Below are 24,941 nucleotides of genomic sequence, written 5' to 3'. Positions count from 1 at the left end.
CCCTCCCGAGAGAGGCGTTTCAGACAACAGTGTGGGAGTCGCTCGCAACACCAAGGAGGGTGGCTGCGGCTCACTTCCCGAGGTGTGAAAGAGCCCAGCGACTAGTAAAAGGGGTGATGTCACAGAAAGATCTCATCTACATTGAGTCTCGGCTTCAGAGCCTCACAAATACCCCGGTTCTTCAACTCTGCCTCAATTTCTTCAGCGCTCTTAACAACTGACACCTTTTTCCTAATAGAATAATTTATTTTTAAATGTAAGCATGTTTAAATGTTTTGCTTAAATATGCTAAATTTTAACTGATTCTGTAATTCGGGACTTAATTTTATTTATTTATATTTTTGTGACTTAATTTTTTAAAAAAATGACACTTTTTGTTACCAAGTGCTCAAAAAGTAGTTTAGCAGTGAACTGTCCTTGAGCCTGAATAGCTGATTGGTTTTTGAAAAATGACAAGAAGTTTCTAGTTTGTCACCCAAATTGCATGTCAGACAACAGAGCCTTTTTTCTCGCGTCGGCACCGTTCCATCATAATCCGAGCAGGACCTCAGAGCGGCACCGTGAGATTTTACTTGGAGGTTAGAAAGCAGGGCTGTGGGGGGCCAGGGCGGGCGGGGGACCAGTTCCCTTCGGCCGAACCCCAGGGCAGAGCAGGGGGGAGCAGAGGTGTCACCCCTCTCTCACTTCTGCTTCCACCCTTCGCCTGAGCTGCCAGCTGCCCGCGGGCCCCCGGGCCCCCAGAAGCCGGGAGGCTGGGACTGCTCCATGCGAACCTGGAGGCGCTGGTGCCCATGTTGGCTCCTGGGCGGTGCGTGTGGACGTGGCCACATGGAGCAGAGCCCACGGCTGCTCTCCGTCCTGCCAGTGAAGCTGTCATTTGTGCTGTCGCGCGGACGCCTGATCACCTGAGGTCTTCTCTTCCACGCAGGACACAGCAGCCTGTGCCCGTGGTTGGATGCGGGGTCAAGCGAGAACAGGGCGTGCACAGCAGGAAGCCACCCTGAGGGTCCCGAGTCTCACTGGGTGAGATTCTCATAAAGTCTAAAAGGACAATAAAAACCACCAGGAGAAACGCAGGCCCCGGGGAAAGCAACGCCATGAAACGGAAACACTGACGAGGAGCTTTGGGACATAAAATAAGGAAATGCCTTATAAGTAACGGTGGTTTCCCGTGGGTGCCTCTCACTCGCTATGCATGTCATTTTAGTCAGCATCTCCCGAGGGGATGAATCTGAGATACAGACCCGAGTATGACTCCCTTCGACCGATGTTCCTGGGGCAGGACCCAGTCCGCTGCGGACCAGGAGGGAGGTAAGCTGCATGGGGAGTGAAATAGGAGTTCTGCATTTATTGTATTGAGTTTACTAATTATGCTATTTACTAGAGGCCTGGTGCACAAAATTTGTACACGAGGCCGGGGTGGGGGGTAGTCCCTCAGCCCGGCCTGCACACTCTCCAATCCGGGACCCCTTGGGGGATGTCCGACTGCCAGTCAGATATCCCTCTCACAATCTGGGACCACTGGCTCCTAACCGTTTGCCTGCCTGCCTGCCTGATCGCCCCTAATCATGCTGCCTGGTGGCCTGATGTCCCTAACTGCTCCCCTGCCAGCCTGATTGCCCCTAACTGTCTCTGCCTGCTGGCCTTAACTCCCCTTAACCACTCCCCTGCTGGCCTGATCGCCCCTAACTGCCCTCCTCTGCTGGCCTGATCGCCCCTAACTACCTCTGCCTCGGCCCCCGCCATCGTGGCTTTGTCCGGAAGGACATCCAGAAGACGTCTGGTCTAATTAGCATATTACCCTTTTATTAGTATAGATTATAGTTCAGGGGATAGTTTTTAGAGTCTAATTTTATTTGAAATAAATCAGTGAGCTATTTTAAGAGGCCCTTCTCAACTGTTTCTGACAAGAAAAAGTTCTATGTAAAGACTCTGACTCCTGTCAAAATCAAGTAATCTAAAAAAGAAAATGTCATTTTACATGACACTTCTGGTAAATATTACTTCTCAAAATATAAACTGTGATTTATGCTACTGATTGTGAAATAGTAACACCGACACCCCTCAGCAAGGGTGACCGTGGCCATGGATTACTTTGAAGAGTGGTAAATGGAAGCAGCCGATCGATGGTCCTCTCGAGTCATGGATGTTTCCATCTCTCCCTCTCCCTTCCTCTCTGAAATCAATAAAAATATTTTTTAAAGACATGATGTGGAATTTAGGAATAAGGCCCAGAGAGGAGGACTTCTGGGTTTGCCCTAGCCTCTGTGTGCAAATAAAAAAATAACACCCCCCCAGCACATGTACAGACACAAAGATCTTCATTGTCTAAGGTATCGTAGGTAAAATATAAAATGAAGATTTACACAGAAAATGTAGTTTTACATCATTTCCAAAGTTGAATTAATCTCCCTAATGGAGAATATCCTATCAATTTCCCCCCTTTTAACCTCAAGCCCATACTCTTTGAATTGACCAAAAAGTTCTTCTCATAAAGTGAGACGCCTTTCAGAACCAATGCTGTGCTGTCCTACGATGACACCAATTAGTGTGAACCTGGATGCAGTTCAGTTTCTCTGTGTGAAGGTCAAGCTTATATTTGTACTCTAAAAACCAAGGTTAAATGGCACTGCTGTTTCAAATGAGCTGGTGAGAGTATCTAAGTACATAAATATTAATTAAGACTACACTGGGAACCCTGCTCTTTTGAATTTTAAGTATATGGATATTTATACAAGTCATAGAAATTACACTTTTTTATGAGAATATAACATATCATGTCAAAAATACTGTCTAAAATTCAAAATACCTGGCAAACTTAAGTAAGATAAAAGACTTAAAAGTGCCTATCTTCGCACCTCCTTCAGGAAGGAGCACCCCCCGCACACAGCAGAGGACACAGGAGCCTGGCGTGCAGGTCGCTGCCCTCCACACGCTCCAGAAGAGGCTCCGAGAGCAACGACTGCGGAATTCATGTCCGTCCGCACTGGCCCCCTGCCCCGCCCCGCCCCAGGAGTGCGCACGCACTGCCTGTATCCCACCAGCGTTTAGTCAGGCTCATTAGACGTGGGGAACAGAGTTGGATGTGACCATTTCTTTTTCTATCTTATAATATGTTTAAATAATGTTATCCTCTTTTTAATTAAATAGCATTTGTGATATTAAATACTCCCTCTAAAAACGAATTCAGGTGCCTCCCAAAGGAACTGATGTGTGGTACCTTTTCATCATTGCTTAATCCCATAGTTCCATGTGGCTATTTTTTATTGACTAAGTGATTGAATTTCCACGTTTAAGAGACTTCTCATGGCTATGTGTTGGTTAGTGATGTTTAAATGCCTTCGTGCCCTGGAACACGATCAGGGGTTGCAAACGCACTGGAAACGTGGGGTGTCCTTGTTGGCGGGGTTGGGGGACAGTGCTCAGGGGGGCGACCGGTCCGCTGGCTGTTAGTCGGCCCCGTCCTTTCTGAGTTCATCTGTTGGAGCTCACACCCTCAGCAAGTCAGTCACATTTCTCTCTCAAAGTGGTGGGAGACTTGTCCACGTGATCCGTGAACTCTGACAATTGGCCCTAATATATTTTTAAGTTCACGTTACTAACATGATGTCATTTCTAAACTACTATATCTTTCTGGGTTATCACATCTTTTATTGGAAGCTAGAGAGCCTCCCTTTAAGTAATGCCTCCCCCCCCCCCCCAACTTGGGAAGATGGGTTTGTGCCCACAGTTCTAAGGAGGGACATTTCACCTGCACCCCGAATAAACCAGGCAGCAGCGCCCAGCCCTCCGCAGCTGATCCAGGAGGGTGCTGCTCTGTGTGGGGATCTGGGTTCCCTCCCCCTGCTGAGCCCTGACCTGACTGTGACCTCTGCTGTCTGAGGCTCCCCCCCCACCCCCCGACCCCCATCAGTAGATGCAGTTTATAGATATCCTCTCTGAAGTCCAGCTTCTCTGAATTCCTGGTGCATAAACTTTTTTCACTGTTGTCAGCACAGCCATCCTTCACAAACACGTGCTTGCGTTTAATCCAGGTTTGTAGATGGGGTGTGGGAAGGGTTTGGGGGCAGGACCAGAGCTGCACTGTCACCTGATTTATACGGAATCCTCTGCCCTGATAACCCAGGAGAGTGGGAGATGCAACAAGCGACAGCCATGATGTCCTCCCCCCTCTCCCCCCACAGTTCCCCCTTTGGCCGATTTGAGCTAAATCTTACGGATGCAGAACTGTCTACTCTTCTGTGACCCAATCCTGCCAACTAAGCTCAAGGTACGAGAGGCAGGCAGACTGGCTTTGATGGGAGGAGATTTCCAAAGACCCTCCCACTGCTGTAGCGATGCTATGGAGACCACAGCGTTACGCACACCAGAGGATATGGTCTACCATCATTATTATTAGAGGTAGTTACATCTGCATATCATCCTATATAATAAAACCCTAATATGCAAATTGACCAAAAGGCAGAACAATTGGTTGCTATAATGCACACTGACCACCAAGAGGCAGATGCTTAATGCTGGAGCTGCCCCCTCGTGGTCAGTGCACTCCCACAGAGGGAGCACTGCTCAGCCAGAAGCCGGCTCACGGCTGGTGAGCACAGCGATGGTGGTGGGAGCCTCTCCCACCTCCACGGCAGCACTAAGGACCCCTCGGGGGATGTCCACCTACAGGCTTAGTCCCGGTCCCGGACTGCGAGAGGGCGCAGGCCAGGCTGAGAGACACCCCTCCCCACCCCATGCACGAATGTCGTGCACCAGGCCTCTAGTGTGCACTATATGATACACATACTGCATCTGTGTGCACGCGCTTGCAGGTAACTGTACTTAAGAGTTCTCCCTGCAAAACATGCCCTTTAATTTCATCCCGCAGCAAACCCAAGACTGAATGAAGCGTGACTGCTGTGGGCAGTGACACGGAGTCACTGACTTGTTCAGGATTTGCATCAGCAGCAGCCCAGCCCGATGGAGAGGGACGTCACATGCTCCCTGCTGCTCGGTATCCGCGCCACCCGCAGGCGGGAGAGGAGGCGTCTGAGGATCGAGCCCCAACGCCGCACCTGTTGCTACTGACAGACCTAGTTCCTGGAGAAGACACGAGCCGGCTGGCCGCAGCCGTCTGTGAACTCACAGTGCCATTTGTGTTGGCACCGAGGCCGCATTCACGGCTCAGAAAACATATCCTCAGGTTGTGATGGCCCCGGGGACTCTCGAGGTAAAAGGTATAACAGGCAAATTGCAAATGTGACCATAATAATAGAATTGCTTCTAAGGTGACTGCAGTGCTCAGGGTCTCTCTGGAGAAACACCTGCTCTGCAGGAAGCCTGGGGCGCCCGCTGGCACGGGGACAGAGGGGTGGCTCCCGGGGAGCTGGTCACCCTTCTACCTGCGTGCAGTGCCCGGTGTCAGAAAACCGCCACCGGAGGCGGAGGGGCAAACAAGAGCGTGGCTGAGTGACACGGGACGCAGTACAAGTATCGCGGCTTCAGGAAACACATCCACACCATGTCTTTGTTATTTTCCTTTGCCAGGCCTGACCCCTTCTTGTTCACATCCCATGACTATCACTCTGTAAGGCAGCAGTTCTCAACCTGTGGGTCTCGACCCCTGTGGGGGTCGAACAACCCTTTCACAGGGGTCGCCTAAGACCATCGGAAAACACATATATAATTACATATTGTTTTTGTGATTAATCACTGTGCTTTAATTATGTTCAATTTGTAACAATGAAATTGGGGGTCACCACAACATGAGGAACTGTATTAAAGGGTCGCGGCATTAGGAAGGTTGAGAACCACTGCTGTAAGGAGTCAACTTGTCGAGTTCTGCCATAGTCACCCAGAGCGGCGCGGTCCCTAGGAAGGTGACCCTGGAAGGCAGTGACACGGAGACGTTTGGGTGAGTGAATGTTAGAGACACTTCCGAATCTTGCACCACTTTTGGCGAATGTTCTCGGACGGGAGAAAAGCCGGCATGTTTGTCTCTCGGGTCATTTCCTCGTGAACATGGGAGATGCCACCCTGACAGACGGGGAGCGGCAGGTACTTACCGCGCTTGTCCCGGGGCAGCCTGGCGACTGGCACTCACCCCTCATCCGCTTCGGGATCAGGACGTCGTCCCAGCAGGACGGGCCCTGTGAAAAGAAGCAAACACATCCTTGGTGCACTAATTGTCATGAAAATGTTCTCCCGCATGAACACGGTCTGTGAGGCCTACATCAGCGGCTCTCAACCTGTGGGACGCAACCCCTTCGGCGGTCGAACGACCCTTTCACAGGGGTCGCCTAAGACCATCCTGCATATCAGATATTTCCATGACGATTCATAACAGTAGCAACATTACGGTTATGAAGCTGCAACGAAAATAATTTTATGGTTGGGTCACAACATGAGGAACTGTATTTAAAGGGCCAGAAGGTTGAGAACCACTGGTCTATATTATAAAGTGACATTGGAATCAGTGGGCCACAGCGACTTTCGGAGTGCAGTCCAGAGACGCTGGGCGTCCTCGGGACCCACCGGGGCCCAGCAGGTCGGGACCATTTTCACAGCCGTCCTAGGATGAACTTGGGCACGTAGCTCCAAACACGTAGGTCACTTGCCTGTGGTGACCTCCTCACTGCGGTCCAATGTAATTGCTTACAAGTTTAAATAAACTTCTTTTCTTACAATTCATTGTAATTTCAACTGACAATTTTTAAAAAACATTTTTATCATAATTATTATTTTATTTTAGAGAGGAAGGGGGAGGGGGGAGAGAGAGAGAGAGAGAGAGAGAGAGAGAGAGAGAGAGAGAAACATGGATGTGAGAGAGTAACATTGTTCCCTTGCCTCCCATAGGAGCCCCTACTGGGGACGGAACCCACAACCTGGGTGTGGGCCCGACTGGGAACCACCAGGCATGGACTTAGGGCCCGGGCGCATTTCATCACCTCAAAGTCCGTGATGATGAAACTCTCTGGGTAAATTGCCAACATGTATCTTTCATGCCTTAATTTTTCAAAAAGCAACAGAAACATCTACGTGAGAATTCCTTAAACGAATGGTCACCTAAGTTACCACTTTATTTCACAAAACTCACTCACACTTTCCTTTTTGATCTCAAACCATAACAAAATAAGTAATAGCACCTCAGCGTTCTGTTGGATGTAGGGTTCATAAAAACGTATAGACGTGCTGGCTTATCCACACCACCCACTGTTAGCACTGAACCATGGCCACCGCCCTCCTGAAAGTGGGAAGCAGTGCCCGTGAATGTGCACCACTGCAAAGCACAGTTAACTTTGCTCCTGTCTAGTTTGGAAAGCGTAAGGTGGTAGCTGGGTAATCGCAGCAGACGATTCAGTGTTTCCGTGGTTGCAGCAGCTCTGTGTGGGAGGGAGCATGGTCTGCGACTGGACTAGACAGGGCGGCGAGTCCCACGGCAGCTGAGGAGCTATGGATGAGGGTGTGTCACGGAGGGGACCCCCAACACTGTACTTCATCTCTCTCATGGGCAGGATTGGAGAAACATGTCTGAAAATATGCCAGGACATCCATGTGAAATACCCAGGATCGTAAAGACTCACGCAGCTGCTTCTTAGAGAACGTTCTCCTGGTTAAGCCCAGGATTGGTCACAACCAAGAAATATATAGGCATTTCTTGAGCACCCAGAGCAGGTGAGCAACTCTGGCCTGGGGTTTGTTCTGTGCAGCCGATGGACTGAGAAGGTCCGAGGTTATAAATGGTTGGAAAGCATATTGGAAAAGCGGAAGAAGAGTATTTCATGGCCCATGAACAGTAAATGACCTTCAGGCCTCCACATCCACGATGAAGTGTAAGGACCAGCCATGGGGTTCACGTCCGTATTGTCTGTGCTGCTTTTCAAGCCACAAGGGCAGGACTGGCTTACAGCACAGAGAACGGGCTCTCCAGGCCTAAATTAGTTACTGTCTGGCCCTGAATGTAAAGCGTTTGCCAATCCTTGATCTATAGGAAATTACTATTAAAAAATTGAGACAGCATTTTGGCCACCGTGTGATCTCATTAGTCTGTAGGAGTAGCTGTGTCCTAGGTCTCCTATGAGAAATTACTTCAATTAAAGGCTTAGGGCTGTTGATCTGTGAAATCTGAGAAGGTGTGGTTAGAAGGTAGTGATTCGGGTTGTTTGAATCAGTTGCTCCTGTCTAGTTTGGAAAGCGTAAGGTGGTAGCTGGGTAATCGCAGCAGACGATTCAGTGTTTCCGTGGTTGCAGCAGCTCTGTGTGGGAGGGAGCATGGTCTGCGACTGGACTAGACAGGGCGGCGAGTCCCACGGCAGCTGAGGAGCTATGGATGAGGGTGTGTCACGGAGGGGACCCCCAACACTGTACTTCATCTCTCTCATGGGCAGGATTGGAGAAACATGTCTGAAAATATGCCAGGACATCCATGTGAAATACCCAGGATCGTAAAGACTCACGCAGCTGCTTCTTAGAGAACGTTCTCCTGGTTAAGCCCAGGATTGGTCACAACCAAGAAATATATAGGCATTTCTTGAGCACCCAGAGCAGGTGAGCAACTCTGGCCTGGGGTTTGTTCTGTGCAGCCGATGGACTGAGAAGGTCCGAGGTTATAAATAATGGTTGGAAAGCATATTGGAAAAGCGGAAGAAGAGTATTTCATGGCCCATGAACAGTAAATGACCTTCAGGCCTCCATGTCCACGATGAAGTGTAAGGACCAGCCATGGGGTTCACGTCCGTATTGTCTGTGCTACTTTTCAAGCCGCAAGGGCAGGACTGACTTACAGCACAGAGGACGGGCTCTCCGGGCCTAAACTATTTACTGTCTGGCCCTGAATGCAAAGTGTTTGCCAATCCTTGAGCTACAGGAAATTACTATTAAAAAATTGAGGCAGCATTTTGGCCACCATGTAATCTCATTAGTCTGTAGGAGTAGCTGTGTCCTGGGTCTCCTATGAGAAATTACTTCAATTAAAGGCTTAGGGCTGTTGACCTGTGAAATCTGAGAAGGTGTGGTTAGAAGGTAGTGATTCGGGTTGTTTGAATCAGTAAGAGAGTGGGAAATTACAACTAGAGAAGACACTTGGGGGTTTGTCCTGACTGATATTACCACCAGCTGGAAAACCACAAAGTAGAATGCTATTTAAACACATCCACGAGATGCACTTAAATCAGAAATTCAGGCAAATGACTCAATGGCATGGCCCACATTTCTGGAAGGACTTTTTGTTTAAGCTGAGACCTGAAGAATGAGTAGAAGTCAGACAGGAAGAGGAACGTTCTACCACAGAAAGAAGAATTATGATCAGGGAGAAAAAAACCATGTCCCACCAAGCTCTGGATTGGTTTCTGGGGTAATATCCCCAACAAGATGATACTGATAATTAATTCATAAATAATTGATTTTTCTGTACAACATTCTAAATACTGTAACCAGAACCCAGGTTCGGCTGCCTGCCATCATGAAAGCCAAACTCATGAGACAGAGGCTGGTGAAAAAGGAAAGAGGTTTATTCAAGTGCAGGTCACCTGAAAAGATGGGAGACTCTTGTCACAAAGCCTGTCTTAACATCTCAGTGCAGGCAGAGGCGTCTATAAGGAAGGAGAGGGAAAGCAGAACGAAGAGATCAAGGGGAGGGTATGAAAAGTTCTCTACGCACAGGCCAACACAGTCCATTCCCATAAGGACCTTGAAACTGGTCAAATGATGGTCTACTGTGCATCATCCTGGTCTTCGTCATCCTGGTTCTACGATTGAAAGTCAGCAATTCTCCTAGAGCTGCGAGGACTGAAGGTCAGGGTCTGTAACGTCTGGAGTTAGTGCCTAAGATGCTTATACAAACACTAGAGGCCCGGTGCATGGGATTCGCACTAGTGGGGGTAGTGGCCTGCAGGGATCGGCCCGCTGTGGGACCGCTCATCCCAGACAGCTGAGTGACTGTAGACCCGCCCTCTGAGCAGCTGCTTCCTTGGATCGGCATCTTCCGTGGAGCCAGAGGCACTCGCCTCTCCAGGGTACCCGGTCGGGGCCAGGCCTAGGGACAATAACACTGAGAGGCGGTGGAGTAGGCCTCAGTCCCACGGCGGCCATGAACTTGCCTCCCAGCCACCGGGGTCAGCTCTGCGAGCCTGGTGGCAGCACTACACAGTCTGCGGGCATTTGGAGGAGGCGGCAGGGAACGAGGAGGAAGAGCCTGGGGCAAAGAGGCAACGATCGCAGCCCAGGTTTCTGCCCGTTGGCCCAGGGTTCACAGGGGGAGCAACCACTCATCCCAGTCAGCTGAGCGGAGCTCCCACTGTGGTAACGCACTGACCACCAGGGGGCAGGTCCTGCATTGAGCATCTGCCCCCTTGTGGTCAGTGTGTGTCATAGCAACTGGTCGACCAGTCGTTCTGGTCATTCCGCCATTCAGTCGCTGGGCTTTTATTATATAGGATGGTATTCATCTATATGCTACATAATAGTCAGTCAGCATTTACAGAAACAAGGTCACAAGAATGATGGGGACTGTTACAATACCACAGCAGTACTTAATAACATGACTCAATTGCATATACAGTAAGATGTAATATTATGCAAAGTACTGATTTCTAAGCAATTAGGATGGTAAGATGATAAACAATGTCTTCATACTTTTGAATTAGATGGACTGAATTTCAATTCCAGTTGACATTAACAGCCACGCAATGATGGGAAAGTTACTCAATTAACCAGAACATTCGTTTTTTAGGTGTAATGGGGGAATAGCAAGTGCACCTACCTCATAGGATTGATGGTTAGATGAGATAAAGTACTTAGCATAATCCAATGCCCTTAGTTAATATTCAATAAATATTCCACCAAGCTCTGGATTGGTTTCTGGGGTAATATCCCCAACAAGATGATACTGATAATTAATTCATAAATAATTGATTTTTCTGTACAACATTCTAAATACTGTAACCAGAACCCAGGTTCGGCTGCCTGCCATCATGAAAGCCAAACTCATGAGACAGAGGCTGGTGAAAAAGGAAAGAGGTTTATTCAAGTGCAGGTCACCTGAAAAGATGGGAGACTCTTGTCACAAAGCCTGTCTTAACATCTCAGTGCAGGCAGAGGCGTCTATAAGGAAGGAGAGGGAAAGCAGAACGAAGAGATCAAGGGGAGGGTATGAAAAGTTCTCTACGCACAGGCCAACACAGTCCATTCCCATAAGGACCTTGAAACTGGTCAAATGATGGTCTACTGTGCATCATCCTGGTCTTCGTCATCCTGGTTCTACGATTGAAAGTCAGCAATTCTCCTAGAGCTGCGAGGACTGAAGGTCAGGGTCTGTAACGTCTGGAGTTAGTGCCTAAGATGCTTATACAAACACTAGAGGCCCCGGTGCATGGGATTCGCACTAGTGGGGGGAGTGGCCTGCGGGGATCGGCCTGCTGTGGGACCACTCATCCCAGACAGCTGAGTGACTGTGGACCCGCCCTCTGAGCAGCTGCTTCCTGGCTCGGCATCTTCCGTGGAGCTGGAGCACTCGCCTCTCCAGGGGACCGGGTCGGGGCTGGGCCCAGGGACAATAGCACTGAGAGGCGGTGGAGTAGGCCTCAGTCTCACGGCGGCCATGAACTTGCCTCCCAGCCGCCGGTGTCAGCTCTGCGAGCCCGGTGGCAGCGCTACACAGTCTGCGGGCATTCAGAGGAGGTGGCAAGGAGCGAGGAGGAAGAGCCTGGGGCGAGGAGGCAACGATCGCAGCCCAGGTTCCTGCCCGTCGGCCCAGGGTTCACAGGGGGAGCAGCCACTCATCCCGGTCAGCTGAGTGTTAGTGCCTAAGATGCTTATACAAACACTAGAGGCCCGGTGCATGGGATTCGCACTAGTGGGGGTAGTGGCCTGCAGGGATCGGCCCGCTGTGGGACCGCTCATCCCAGACAGCTGAGTGACTGTAGACCCGCCCTCTGAGCAGCTGCTTCCTTGGATCGGCATCTTCCGTGGAGCCAGAGGCACTCGCCTCTCCAGGGTACCCGGTCGGGGCCAGGCCTTTACAATTTGCAACGGCATGGATGGAGCTGGAGAGCATTATGCTAAGTGAAATAAGCCAGTCAATGAAGGAAAAATACCACATGATCTCACTCATTCATGGATAATAGAGACCATTATAATCTTTTGAACAATAATAGATACAGAGGCAGAGCTGCCACACACAGATTGTCAAACTGCAGCAGGAAGGCCGGGGAGGGTTGGGGGGCAGGAGGGAGGGGGGTAAGAGATCAACCAAAGGACTTGTATGCATGCATATGAGCATAACCAATGGACATAAGACACTGGGGGGTAGGGGAAGCCGGGGGTATTGTCAAGGGCAGGGAAAAAAAGGACACATATGTAATACCCTTTGTAATGCTTTAAGCAATAAAAAAAAAAAGAAATGACATAGAATTATTAAACAAAAGAAATGACACAGATGTTAGAATTAACAGACAAGGACATTGAACAATTATAACTGTTAACCTCATCTTCAAAAGTTTAAGTAGAAATATGAAGATATAAAAAAGACCCAAATTGAAATTCTAGTGATGAGAACTACAATGTCTGAGATGAAAAATACATTGCAGGTGTTTAATAATCTGAGATAAAAATACACAGTTTAGACATTAAAGATGATGAGATGAATAAATTTAAAGGCTTCACAAATAGAAACTATCTAAGATGAAACCCAGAAAAAAATAGAAGAAAAATAAAAAGGACATCAGTGAGCTATGGATTCTACAAAAAAAAAAGTTACAGAAAAGTAACTAGTCAAAGAATTGGTGTGCTTATCAAGATTACAAAATATGTAATTGATATATGAACATCAACTGTATTTCCATATGCTAGCAACAAATGATCAAAATTAAAATTGAAAAATAATGTAATATACCAAATACTTAAAGATAGCCCTAACTGGTTTGGCTCAGTGGATAGAGCGTCAGACTGCGGACTGAAGGGTCCCAGGTTCGATTCTGGTCAAGGGCATGTACCTTGGTTGCGGGCACATCCCGTGTAGGGAGTGTGCAAGAGGCAGCTGATCGATGTTTCTCTCTCATCGATGTTTCTAATTCTCTATCTCCCTCCCTTCCTCTCTGTAAAAAATCAATAAAATATATTTTTAAAAAAAGATAAACCTAATAAAAATTGTGCAGGCCTATACACTAAAAACTGAAGGCACTGTTAGGAGAAATCAAAGTTGTAAAAAAATGTAGAGATGCAGTGTGTTAAAGGGTCAAAAGGCTCACAGCCACGTAAAACTGAAAAGCAACAAATGAACAAACAAGAAAAGCAAACAAAAGCTTGTAGACACAGACAATGGTATGGTGGTTAGCAGAAGGAAGAAGGTTGGGGGGTGTAGTAAAGGGATCAAATATGTGGTGATGGGAAAAGGTTTGACTTTTTGTGGTGAGCACACAGTGCAATATACAGATGTTGTATCATAGAAATGTACACGTGAAACCTATATAATTGTATTAATGTCACCCCAATAAATTTAATTTAAAAAACAATTTGAAAAAAATTGTACAAAAGAGTACAAGTAAACTTTTGTGTGTATATACCCGTTATCTTGGTTGTGGTAATTGTTTCATGGTCTTACTCATCTGCCCAAACCTATCAAATTACACATTTTAAATATGTGCAGTTTATTTTACATCAGTTTTACTATGATACAGCTATTTTTAAAAAATCAGAAAAATCACCCCCTCAAGACTTTAAAAAATCCTTCTTTGAATTTCCTATTTAGAGTTCCACAGGGAGAGAAAGGACAAGAATAGCTTCTCCTGCTGTCAGGGAGATTAAAGGCCACAGCGCTCAAGTTCCTCAGGCTCACACTTTACCTGGTGTCAGTAGCTGGACTGAGTGGCCTTGGCCTTGGGACTGCTTGGGAAACTTCACAAGACTGACTGAGCTGCAATTTTTTATAAGGCTCTGCTAACTTTGTACAGGGAAAATAATGTAGCAAGGAGAAACTTCAGGTTCATTTACAATTCCATGATTTATTGTTGATCTTGTATAAGTCATTTAAATTTTCTATTGTAGAAGTTTTCATTTTTGTTCTAATTGTTAAGTAAAAATAACTATGCATCTGTTCTGGCAAATTTGAAGCCCATTTTATGTATTATATTTTAGCATTTATTCTTCAAGACCATGTTGTAAGGTATCATTGTCCCCATTTATACATTCAAACTGGGAATCGACAGCTTTGTGACTGCTCACTGTGTCTATCTCCTCTATGGATGTATGTGAGCAGACTTATTACCTCTTCCCTGTGAGACTCACCTTGGAGCATCCTGATCCCTCCTCTCCTGCTGGTAACTCCCACTGGCTAAACCCAACTTGTATTCACAGGGCAAGATGGCCCTGGCAATGCTCATTCCTTAGATTTTTGTTGTTCTCAATGTATGCATATATATGTATATATGTAAATTTGCCCTATAATTGTAACTCTTAACTTGAGATAAATGAGCCAAGTCACTTGGCCTCTTTTTCCCGAGGTTCTGTAGTAAGCTTAATCAGAGTTAGGATGTAACTCAAGGCTAAAATATTCCAAGGTAACAATAAAAGGGAGCTAATTGCATTCTCATTTATTCATTTATTTAATTAATGAACATTTATTGAGTGCATAGTATATGTGATGGAAGCTAAGGATGCAAAATCTATGAGAAACAGGATTTAGAAAGGGAGATAATTAAACAAATCATTTTGGGACAGTGAGAAAATCTCTATATATAAAAGCCCAAGCAACCATTAGGACCAGTCGACTAAATGACCGGTCGACTGGTCGCTGTGATGCAACTGACCACTGGGGGCAGACACTCAATCCAGGAGCTGCCCCCTGGTGGTCAGTTTGCTCCCAAAGCCAACCTCCCATGGTCCCTCCCCCAGCCAGCCAACCTACTGCGGTCCCTCCCCCCTGCTGGCCAACCTTCTGTGGTCCCTCCCCCCAGCCGGCCAGCCCCCCACTCCCCTCCATTGGTCCCGATCGCTGGCAGGCCAAGGGACCCCACCCGTGCACAAATTCGTGCACTGGGCCTCTAGTAAAATATAATTTGGCATAAAACAAATTTCCTTCCCCCACTAAAGTATGCTTCATGTCATAAAAAGCGAGCACTTCATAATCTAATCCTCGATAACATACTTGTCCCTCACCAGAAAATTATTAGAAGAGAGAAACCTCACATGTCTTCAAAAATCAGTGTCATTGTAAGTGAAATAACTCCTGTCCACTGCCCTGCAGCTCGGCCGCGTTTGACAAAGCCCATCACTGTCATTACAGACGGCCAGTCCCCCATGCAGGGCGCCGTCACGCTAAACACATTAACATCACACAGTGCGCGGTCTGTCACGATTCCCAGTTGCCAAACTATTTGTAAACCGCAAGAGGCCTTCAATTATACTGAAAGTGTTGACAGCTTTCTCGTCGCACAGCACAGCGAGAGCAGGTTTAAACAGCGGTGGGGTTTTTTGGTTTTTTTTTCATTCCATTTCATAGAATTTAAACAATGGAGACAAATGAAGACTTGCAGTGAGTCACTGTTATGCACTCCTCACAGATTTAACTTCGGAGAACCGTGTGATTACCTTCATCTGCTCGAGCTGTGTGCTAAGAATAGTCTGCACGGAGTGGCTTGGCCGCGGCTCAGATTAGAGGCGGTTCCAGGCAGCACAATGTGTCCTAACTGTGGAGGTGGCCGCGCTCATTTCAGTTCCAGGCCTGCGCATCCATTTGAATAGCAGCACTCATTATCATGTGAGGCCGCACAGTCCTCTCAGCTGCTCTCTGTCCTGGGGTTGTGACTGGACCAGACCATGCTTATTAAACGGGATAAGACCATAATTAGATTTCTGTGAATGCCCAGATGCCATCGTGGGCATGCAGGCTCATCACTGAGTTCTCAGAATAAAACGCTGTGGCCAGCACATGACATTTAGGTGCGTAATCTCCTCCTCTAAACCCCCAACTGGCCCTGAACTCAATCGGCCGCCGTTTTGCAAGAAAGGGAAAGGATGAAATCAGATAGGATACTGGTTAAAACTAGAAGGTGGTCATAACTTGTCTGTTGTGTCAATGTAACCACAGTAGGTCCTCGGGTTACATCGGAGATCCGTTCCTACGGGCGATGTAATTTGATTTTCACTGTAAGTCGGAACCCACCTACATAAGCACCTACGTCACTCACATGGAGCACATACACAGCAGTAATGAAGTGAAACAGTAAAACAATTTAAAAGAAAGATAACAATTCCTGACCTTTACTTGTGGTAAATAATAAAAACCATAAAGCACATATGTACATACGTTGAAATGACGGAACCTTTTTTTTTATAAATAAATGGGAGATGGCCACGTAACCACGGAATGACATACATCAAGTCCGACGTAACCCGAGGACTGCCTGCCTGTAGTTGTCCATGAAGATGTATCAGTAGAGGTAACTGTCCTGGCCAGTCCACAAAATATGCACAACGAGCTGGTAGGACTTGAGTAGGCAACTGGCTGGACAAGAAGGGGGCGAGGCCAGGAGGAAGCCCCTTCTCAGGGGTCCTGGAGGCAGTGGACTGGGATGCGGCTCCACAATCAGGCCCCAAACACATACAGAGGGAGCAGGCTCCAGGGTGTGCCTTGGTACTGATGGCGCGCTTACGCATTTATGAGGTTCTTTTATTCCCAACACCAGGTATTTCTACAGATGCCAGCGCATGGGGGGGGGGGTGTTCTTATTTCTTGCCCCTTACTGACCTAGGGGTGCAGAGCTGACAAAACCAAGGCCTTCACCACCGCCACCACCACCATCATCATCATCACCATCAACATCCACAAAAACCAAAAGAATGAAACCGATTGCTGGCCGGAAGGAAAGTTAGTCCTGGGATATGGATGCTGGCAGTCATTTTTTTAAAGACATGGTCCAGTTTAATATGCATTGAACATTGCTCAAGTTCACAAATTTTCCCCTCGGCCTTTCATTTCAAGAGACTTCTACATTTCTCTCCTTCTCTCTCCTTTTCCTCTCCCTTTCTCCCCCTGACTGTGTTATGATCAAGGTCCAATGGCCTAAAAATCACTTACCGAGAGAGGAGAAAAAAGGCTTAATTCTTAATCAAAACCAGCTAAATTTGTACCTATCTGAACTTCTCAGGAAAAATTCAAACTGGCTAAAGTTCACACCCAAAGTGTCCCCCTTGCCCCCCACCACACACACACAATACTTTTCTGTAATAATTACCCCTAATTATAGTTTATTCTTTTTCCTCCCCTTTAGCTTAATCTTTTTTACTTAATAAAACTAAGTTCTCTAAAACTCTTTTCTTTCTGTTTATATTTCTTTCATCAAATGAAGTGGGAAAGATTTTTGTTGACAAACAAAGTAGATCTTGGTTATAAGTCATTCTAAGTCTCCATTTTCTGAAATAATAGTACTTTTAGGAGAACTCTTATCTCCCCACATCCCTGCCTTTGCCGGAGAACGGCTCCCACCGTCTTCTCAATGCCCCTCACTCGCTCACCCACGGAGTCCTCCACGTGTCTCTCGGTGAGGATGTGTCGTGTTGTCCCCTGGGAGCAGAGCGCCAGCTCTCGGTGGCTGCAGGCGCCTGCATTCCCCAGGCCAGCTGTATCCGTATCTCAAACATTCCGATGCCTGTCGATCAACTCCCACTGGCCCGCTGAACCAAAGGCGGAGGGGGAAGATGCACAGTTAATTCTAAAACTAAGCCAACTGTTTCCGGCGAGCGTGGCTGTGCTGACAAACCTGTGGCGTGTTGTTGGCACACCCAGCAGGCCAGTGCTCGTTTGGGATGCCCTCATGGCCTCGCTCTCCCGCTGGCGTGGATATTAACCTACTATACTTCTCTGAAAGCAAACCCGGCCCACCAGCTGCAAAACCACTGACCGTCCTGTTCCTGCTCCCAGCACAGAGCTCCCCAGCAGGGTCCGACTCTCCCACGAGGGTTTGCCACACCACAGCTGCCCGGGTGTCCTGCTCATACTACTGACAGAGAGAAATTCATGCGGGTGAACAGGTGGGCCTGGGCAGGGCCTCTTGTCAGTCAGTGTTATTCTCAGCTCAGCTTCCTTCAAAATAGCTTCCCCCACCTCCCACCCACCCATCGCTGTTCCATGAACTACCCATTGAAGTACTTGCTCCTTAGGCACAGGACCACATCTGTCTATAATACGTTGAAATCTATTTCAGACTCTTGTCGGTTTTCTGTGTTAACACCTCGAATTGGCTCCATGTAAAATAGGTATCTTGTTAGCCAACAGCTCAAGGGTTCTGAAATTCAATATTCTCTCATTTCTAAGTTTCAACTCTCATGATTTTAGTACACGGACACGATTTGTTCCAATTTCCTCTACAGGGTTTAACGACGGATTCTGATTCCTGAAGGTAGCCTGCCAGCTGAGGCACGTGCGTACTTGGCATTGATACGGGCCACATGGAGAAACTTACTCGTAGAACTGTGACATTACTCGGGAATCAAAAGACAAAGGGAAACACACAGCAGGTTTCTCACGCAGAATTATGCTCTGGTTGAAGGAAATATTTTCTCAAAACCATGTTACTTCATTTTAACAAATGTAGATCACATCTGCCATCACTCTTCCCAGAGCCAAGAAAAATAGCAATATTTTCATTAGAACTCAGAGTCAAACTTTCCCACATTTTATAATGAAGCTACTGTTCCGGACCACCTGGCAGGCTCTCTGCCTTCTACCTCCAATGACTAAGTCTAGGAGTCCCCTGGGACAACGGCCTTGGGCTTGACCAACGATATCCTATATAATAAAAGCCTAATATGCTAAGTGTCCAGTCGTCCGTTCAACCAATCACAGCGTAATATGCTAATGATATGCTAAGGCTGCTCAACCGCTCTCTATGACGTGCACTGACCACCAGGGAGAAGACAGTCAACCGGTCGACCAGTCACTATGATGTGCACTGACCACAAGTTGGCAGATGCTCTGACTGGCAGCTTAGCTTGCTGCTGGGGTCCGGCCAATTGGGACTGAGTGAGACAGACTGGACATGCCGTGGAGCCCTCCCGCAACCCCTCCCTGGCTGGCCAACTTCCCATTCCCCTCCCCGGCCCCAATCGTGCACTGGTGGGGTCCCTCACCCTGGCCTGTGCCCTCTCACAATCCTGGACCCCTCAGGGGATGTCGGAGAGCTGGTTTCAGCCCGATCCCACAGGCCAGGCCGAGGGACCCCACTGGTGCACGAATTCATGCACCGGGCCTCTAGTATTAGAAATGGATAGGTAGACCTAAACACCCAACTTCTAAGAAGATTTCTGTCTTTCTTGCGTGAATAGGATAGGGCAGGTATAACTGGGAAATGCTAAGTGTAAAGAGTATTACATAAGTTTCCAGAGTAACACTTGAAGAAAGAGCAGGGCAAGATCTGACGTGATAGACAATCATCGGGCCCGCCTTTCCTCCCTATCTTCCCACAAAGTCACAAAGCTAGAGCTGACTCAACCTTTTCTTTGAAATCTTCAGTGAGCGGAGAACTCTGAGGGCCTGGCAACCATGAAGGAGGTGGGAAAGTTCAGATAAACTCCCCCAAGCTCAAGCCTCAGACCTTTTCCTGAGGCAGACGGAGCTGCTCTGTGCAGTACCCCTGGTGGCGTCACTCACCAGAACGGGCCACACTGAAGGCGCGAGGGAACGGGACTGCCTAGTCTAAAACCTCAAGGAAATGGCAGTCTGTTGGAAAAGCAAGGATGACATTCAGGAACAAAGGAGGAACACTTGGGCAGCTTTTCCAGCTCGAAGGAAATCCTTCCGTGTGCCCACCACCCAGAGTCAAGTCTTCCATCACCACACATCTGACCCCCTTTACAGCGCCCACCCCTGCAGTGTGCAGATGATGCATCAGAATGGTACCCTTGAAACCTATAGATGTTTATTAACCAATGAATGTAATTTAAAAAGTGAATCCTATTCAGTAAGTCTCATCCTCCCAATATGTGCTGATGTTCTGCCTTCCTTGCTAGACCCATAGCTGCAAGCTTGTTGTGAGGCCACTCGCTCTCTCCTGGACGATTGCAGTAAGTGTTAACCAGCTTCCTGCCATTACATTAGTCCCTTCAGATGTCGCCCCCACACACCTGCCCGGGGGTGTCTCCGAACAAGTGTGAGAACGGGACCCTCTCTTGCTGAGAGCCCCCAGGGCCCCGCCCAGGCTCAGGACTCGCTCCGTTTCCCGACTTCGCCCCTGTGCCCTTGCTCAGCTGACCAGTGCCTCCCCCACACCTCTCCATGGACTTGCAGCCATCCCTCCAGGTGAGCCCACAGGGAGACGTCCAAGGAACCAGGCACACGTCCTCCAATCTCCCCGGGGCTTGTCTGTTCCCGGGGCTTCTATGGTCACAGAAAGCTCCTTGGCCTTCCAGGAGCTTCCAGTGAGGACTGAGGTAGTGACGATGCTTTCACAGAGCCGGGGGGCATGATGCAGGAAGCGGCTGATTGGAAAGCAAGTCCTCGTATCACACACCCCTCGCGTCCTCTCTGCTCCTGCGAGGACACGCACCTGACAGGGCAGGGGCGCCATGGGCCTTTCTGCCCGAAATGTCCCAGCGATGCCGCCCCTGGGCCCCGCCCCTGGGCCCCGCCCGGCTATCAGGCCACGGAACGCGAGCTTCTCTGCATCAAATGAAGATGCAGAATGTGCCACACCCTAAGTGTTCATTAGAATCTAGTAACTCGAGTGATTTCTAAAACAGAACGTAATAGAAAAGCACAGAATACAGAGCCGGTGCCGGGGCTCGGGACTCGCTACCTACTAGCTGTGCCCTGGGGCGTCTCCTTTAGATGTCTCGATGCTCGGACTTCTCCACGGGAACCCAAGCGGTGAGAGCAGCTTTATCTCCTCCACTGTCTGTGTGAGAATAAAACATTAGGAAAAGGGATTTTCTACCTTTAAAACACGGTGGGGTGTCAGTTCTTTTTTTCTGAAATAAGCCACACCATTAGGATTACAATATAAAGCACTGGGAAGGCTACTCTATTCCGCAATTCGATTAGCCTGCACAATGCTTCATTGCAATTTAAAGTTTTTACCTCAAAAAACAGAAATAATTATTTTCTTCAGATGATAAATTAAATGTGTCTTCTTTCCCAGCAATCGAATATCAGGTCTCCTTCATAGAGATTCACCTTGTCTTTTAGGAATTAAAAAGACTTAGAATCCACTTATTGTTACAAAGCTTTTGAAAAAAACCTTTTTACCTTAAGAACTATTTATATTTCAGGTTATAAAACTGACCTACTCTACTAAAAGCATCTTCAACAGAGGTTTGTAATCAATATATGAAATAACATTTAAAAAACAGCGAAGTTGGTATTTCTTCACTCCTCTGGGATTTAACGTTAGTTAACTAGTGGTTACCAAAGTTGTTATTAGTGTCCAGGGATACTAAGAATCTTATCATTGAAAAACTTTAAAGAATTAAAATAATGAGTAAAATGCACATGTATTTCCAATAATAATAGAAATAATTATGATAGCCATTTAATTCTGCACAGGGATCGAACATATTAAGTGTACTGTATTCTTATTATCCAAAATATGTGAGTGGCTAGTTTGAAGCTTCTCTTTCCAAATTGAGACTATGTTACTAGTATGTTCTCGAGACCAAATCACAGAGAATGCTTTTCCCTCCGCCTGCGGTCTGTCCGGATGGCCATTGGTGCTGGCGGGGCGGCCGCACGGAGCCACGCCTTCGGAAGCAGCTGCAGAGGGGCCAGGGCCGCCCGAGGTGCAGGTTGCGGTCTCTCTGACCCGGGCTGTGCAGGTGTGTTTATTACAGGAACTTCCTGCAAATGTCGCTGTGGTCAGCAGATACGCATCTGCAGCGGGCCTGCCATGTGTTTTAGGTTCCACTGCTTAGTGTTGTTTGGATATTTATTAAGAATGAAACTTACATGGAGATCAAAAAATTGTGATAATGGATAAATTCATGAGTTTAATACAGGGGTCCTCAAACTACGGCCCGCGGGCCACATGCAAATACAAATATTGTATTTGTTCCCGTTTTGTTTTTTTACTTCAAAATAAGATATGTGCAGTGTGCCTAGGAATTTGTTCATAGTTTTTTTTAAAACTATAGTCCGGCCCTCCAACGGTCTGAGGGACAGTGAACTGGCCCCTGTTTAAAAAAGTTTGAGGACCCCTGGTTTAATGGGATGATTGTGCTACAGTGTTACAGTGCTCTGTTTGGTCATGGGAGCTGTCCCTGGGTTATTGATGCTTTTAAAACCGTTATTTATACTAATGCTATAGTCAACGAATGTCCACGTTCATCAGTTATCCAGTGTCATGCTACTAAGTGGAGTGTTCTGTTCTCTAGCAATGGGGAGCATAGCATCTCTGTAGTGCATTAAAGAAATTAAGCAGGCTTAATTATAAGGCAGAAGACAGTTACTCAATAATAATATACAAACGCACACACGGGACCAAACATTTGAGTCTCCGGGCTGTGGGACAGCTTAGGATCAATGACACGAAGCCAGACTCCTCTCAACGTGGAAACAGTCTCCAGGGACCCATTTTTTAAAAAGGTCTAAGATGACCCACTCTCCTATCGTCGCCAACTGCTACTTGGGTAGACTAGCCAGTCAGTGTCCTTCCAGAGTGCCCACAGAGTCCTCACACAGCGGCCTGTTGTCCCAGAGGACAGATCCAGATGGGACAGAGGAGAGAGGCCTGGAAGACCCAGGAAGACTGGGTGGGAAGAGATCAATCAAAGAATATATATGCAAATATGCGTAACCCATGGACACAGACAATAGTGCTGTGGGGTGGGGAGGTGGGGGCCAATGGAGGGGAAAGGGGGGACATCTCTAATACTTTAAAGGTAATTGTTGGGGAGTGCACTAGACTCGGTTGGAAAGTTTGTAAGAAGGACATTCTGAGAAAAGGGAAGTGTGTGGAAGGCCGCCTGCCCTGGTTATTGGAATTCCGACTTAGGGGAGTGCTGAAGGTGGTGCCCCTAATTATTCCTTGGCCTTTCCAAACAAGTCTGTGCACAAGCAGAGCAGATCCCTGGGTGTTTACTGAAATCCTTATGCTTAATCTTTGGGTGTCCTTGCTTAAAGGACACTGCAGACACATGTGCCCTCCCAAGATTACTTACCCTAGTGATTGTATCTAAACGATAAACTTTATCTCAAACTGCTGCTACAATAAAAGCCTGAAGAGGCAGGCAATCAAGGCTATCTGGTTCCTTTAGCCAGGCAGTCCCTTAGCCCTCTCTTTCACAGCAAACGTGTTGGAGTAATCATTTATCTGTCGCTCGGGGTCTGCTGGTCAACCCCGGCAGATAATTATTTTAAAAAAGAAAGGTATAGAAAAACAAGACAAAACATGAAGACCAAAAGTTGGCATGTGGGAGGGAGGGCCAGGAGGCCCTTAGCAGTAGAAGGAGAAAAGGATAGGCACAGACAATGAACTAACTCCAGGTTGCATCCTATAAATGGAGAGGGACAAGAAGGCATTGGTTCCCAACACAAAAATAAGGGACCTTGCCCTAACCGGTTTGGCTCAGTGGATAGAGTGTCAGCCTGCGGACTGAAGGGTCCCAGGTTTGATTCGGGCCACAGGCATGTACTTTGGTTGCGGGCACATCCCCAGTAGGGGGTGTGCAGGAGGCAGCTGATTGATGTTTCTCTCTCGTTGATGTTTCTAACTCTCTATCCTTCTCCCTCCTCTCAGTAAAAAATCAATAAAATATATTTTTTTTAAAAAATAAGGGACCTAGAATGAAGGGGATGATTATATTACAGATCTTCTGATCCCAAGGTATGCTTATTAATTATTACATTATGTTAATTAATAGACTTCAATCTATATACAATTTCAAATAAGCTATACACATTAGATCATTCAGTCATTGAAACATGCATCAGCACCTACTGTGTGTCAAGCTCTGAGGCAAATGTTAGAGGTCAAAGATGCAAGAGGCAGCACCACACCCCAATACTCCATCACTTAGTGGAGGACATGAAAGTACCACGTATGACAAAGGCATGTGTAATACATGGAGGGAATTCAAATAACGGAGGGACCCACCTAATTTTGTTTCCAACGTGAATAACTGGTAGAATGGCACCAACTACCCTTACCAATGGGGGGGAGGGGAACGTGTTAAAATATTTTCCATTTATTCTCATCTTAAACTAGTTGAATCCCAATAAGATAAGCCTTGATGTGGGTTACTTTCTAAAAATCAATTGGAGGGTGGGAATAAACGGTTCATCAGTTGAAGCCAAGCTACATCTTCATTTTATTGCTCTCACTCCTGTCCACCACAGACTAAGAATATTTTTGTAACGAAGTTTTGCCTATGTTTTCAAAGAATTTTGGATCTCGGGACTGAGAGATTTTATTGTGAATAAAAATGATTGAGGGGGAAAAGAACTCACAAAGTAACAAAGATTTTAAAAAGAAATTTACATAATATTGCCTGTGAGATAGAATCTCCATTGTATTCTATCCAACTAGTTAGTTAGTACCACTTTCTTTTAAAGACTTTAGAAATGTCTCCATTAAAGCCCTTATGTTAGTTTGAGAATTTTCATAGTGAAACCACAAATAAGTGGAGAATGCACTCACAATTAATGCATGCCCTGTTCTTTTAATAAAAGTGGTTCTCTTTCATTATCCTACTTACAAGTGGCCCCGTGGGGAGTGCTGCTTCCCAGGGTTTACAATAGAGTCAGCCCCGTTGGCTCTCAACTCTTTTAAATGTTTAACGAGCTCCTAACTAATCTGGGCGCCTCTCAGAGCGCGAGCCTCGAGCCTCGGATGCATGCGTGGGCCCCTCACGTGACCAGACCTGGCTGCTCTGGAACCAGAGGCCCCTGGAGACATGTCTTGAAAAAGCAAGACAGCAGATCATCTTCCTCAGCACAGAAGCCCGGCGCACAGCCGCTCCCAGGTGGCAGCGTTTCG

General features: G+C 47.2%; 1 protein-coding gene across 1 annotated transcript in view; it reads right to left on the bottom strand.

Annotated features, from left to right (window-relative positions):
- Positions 1-24,941, bottom strand: part of PARK2 (parkin RBR E3 ubiquitin protein ligase) — a 445,454-nt gene that overhangs the window by 248,788 nt on the left and 171,725 nt on the right. The window contains exon 5 of the mRNA XM_014539771.1: positions 6,048-6,131. Within this exon, the coding sequence (XP_014395257.1) occupies positions 6,048-6,131 (84 nt within the window). The remainder of the gene's footprint in view (positions 1-6,047; positions 6,132-24,941) is intronic.

Source organism: Myotis brandtii, unplaced genomic scaffold (assembly GCF_000412655.1).
Source record: "Myotis brandtii unplaced genomic scaffold, ASM41265v1 scaffold229, whole genome shotgun sequence".
In the NCBI taxonomy this organism is placed as follows: Eukaryota; Metazoa; Chordata; class Mammalia; order Chiroptera; family Vespertilionidae; genus Myotis; species Myotis brandtii.
The sequence above is the reverse complement of the archived record's forward strand: the minus strand, read 5'-3'. Positions and strand labels throughout refer to the sequence as shown.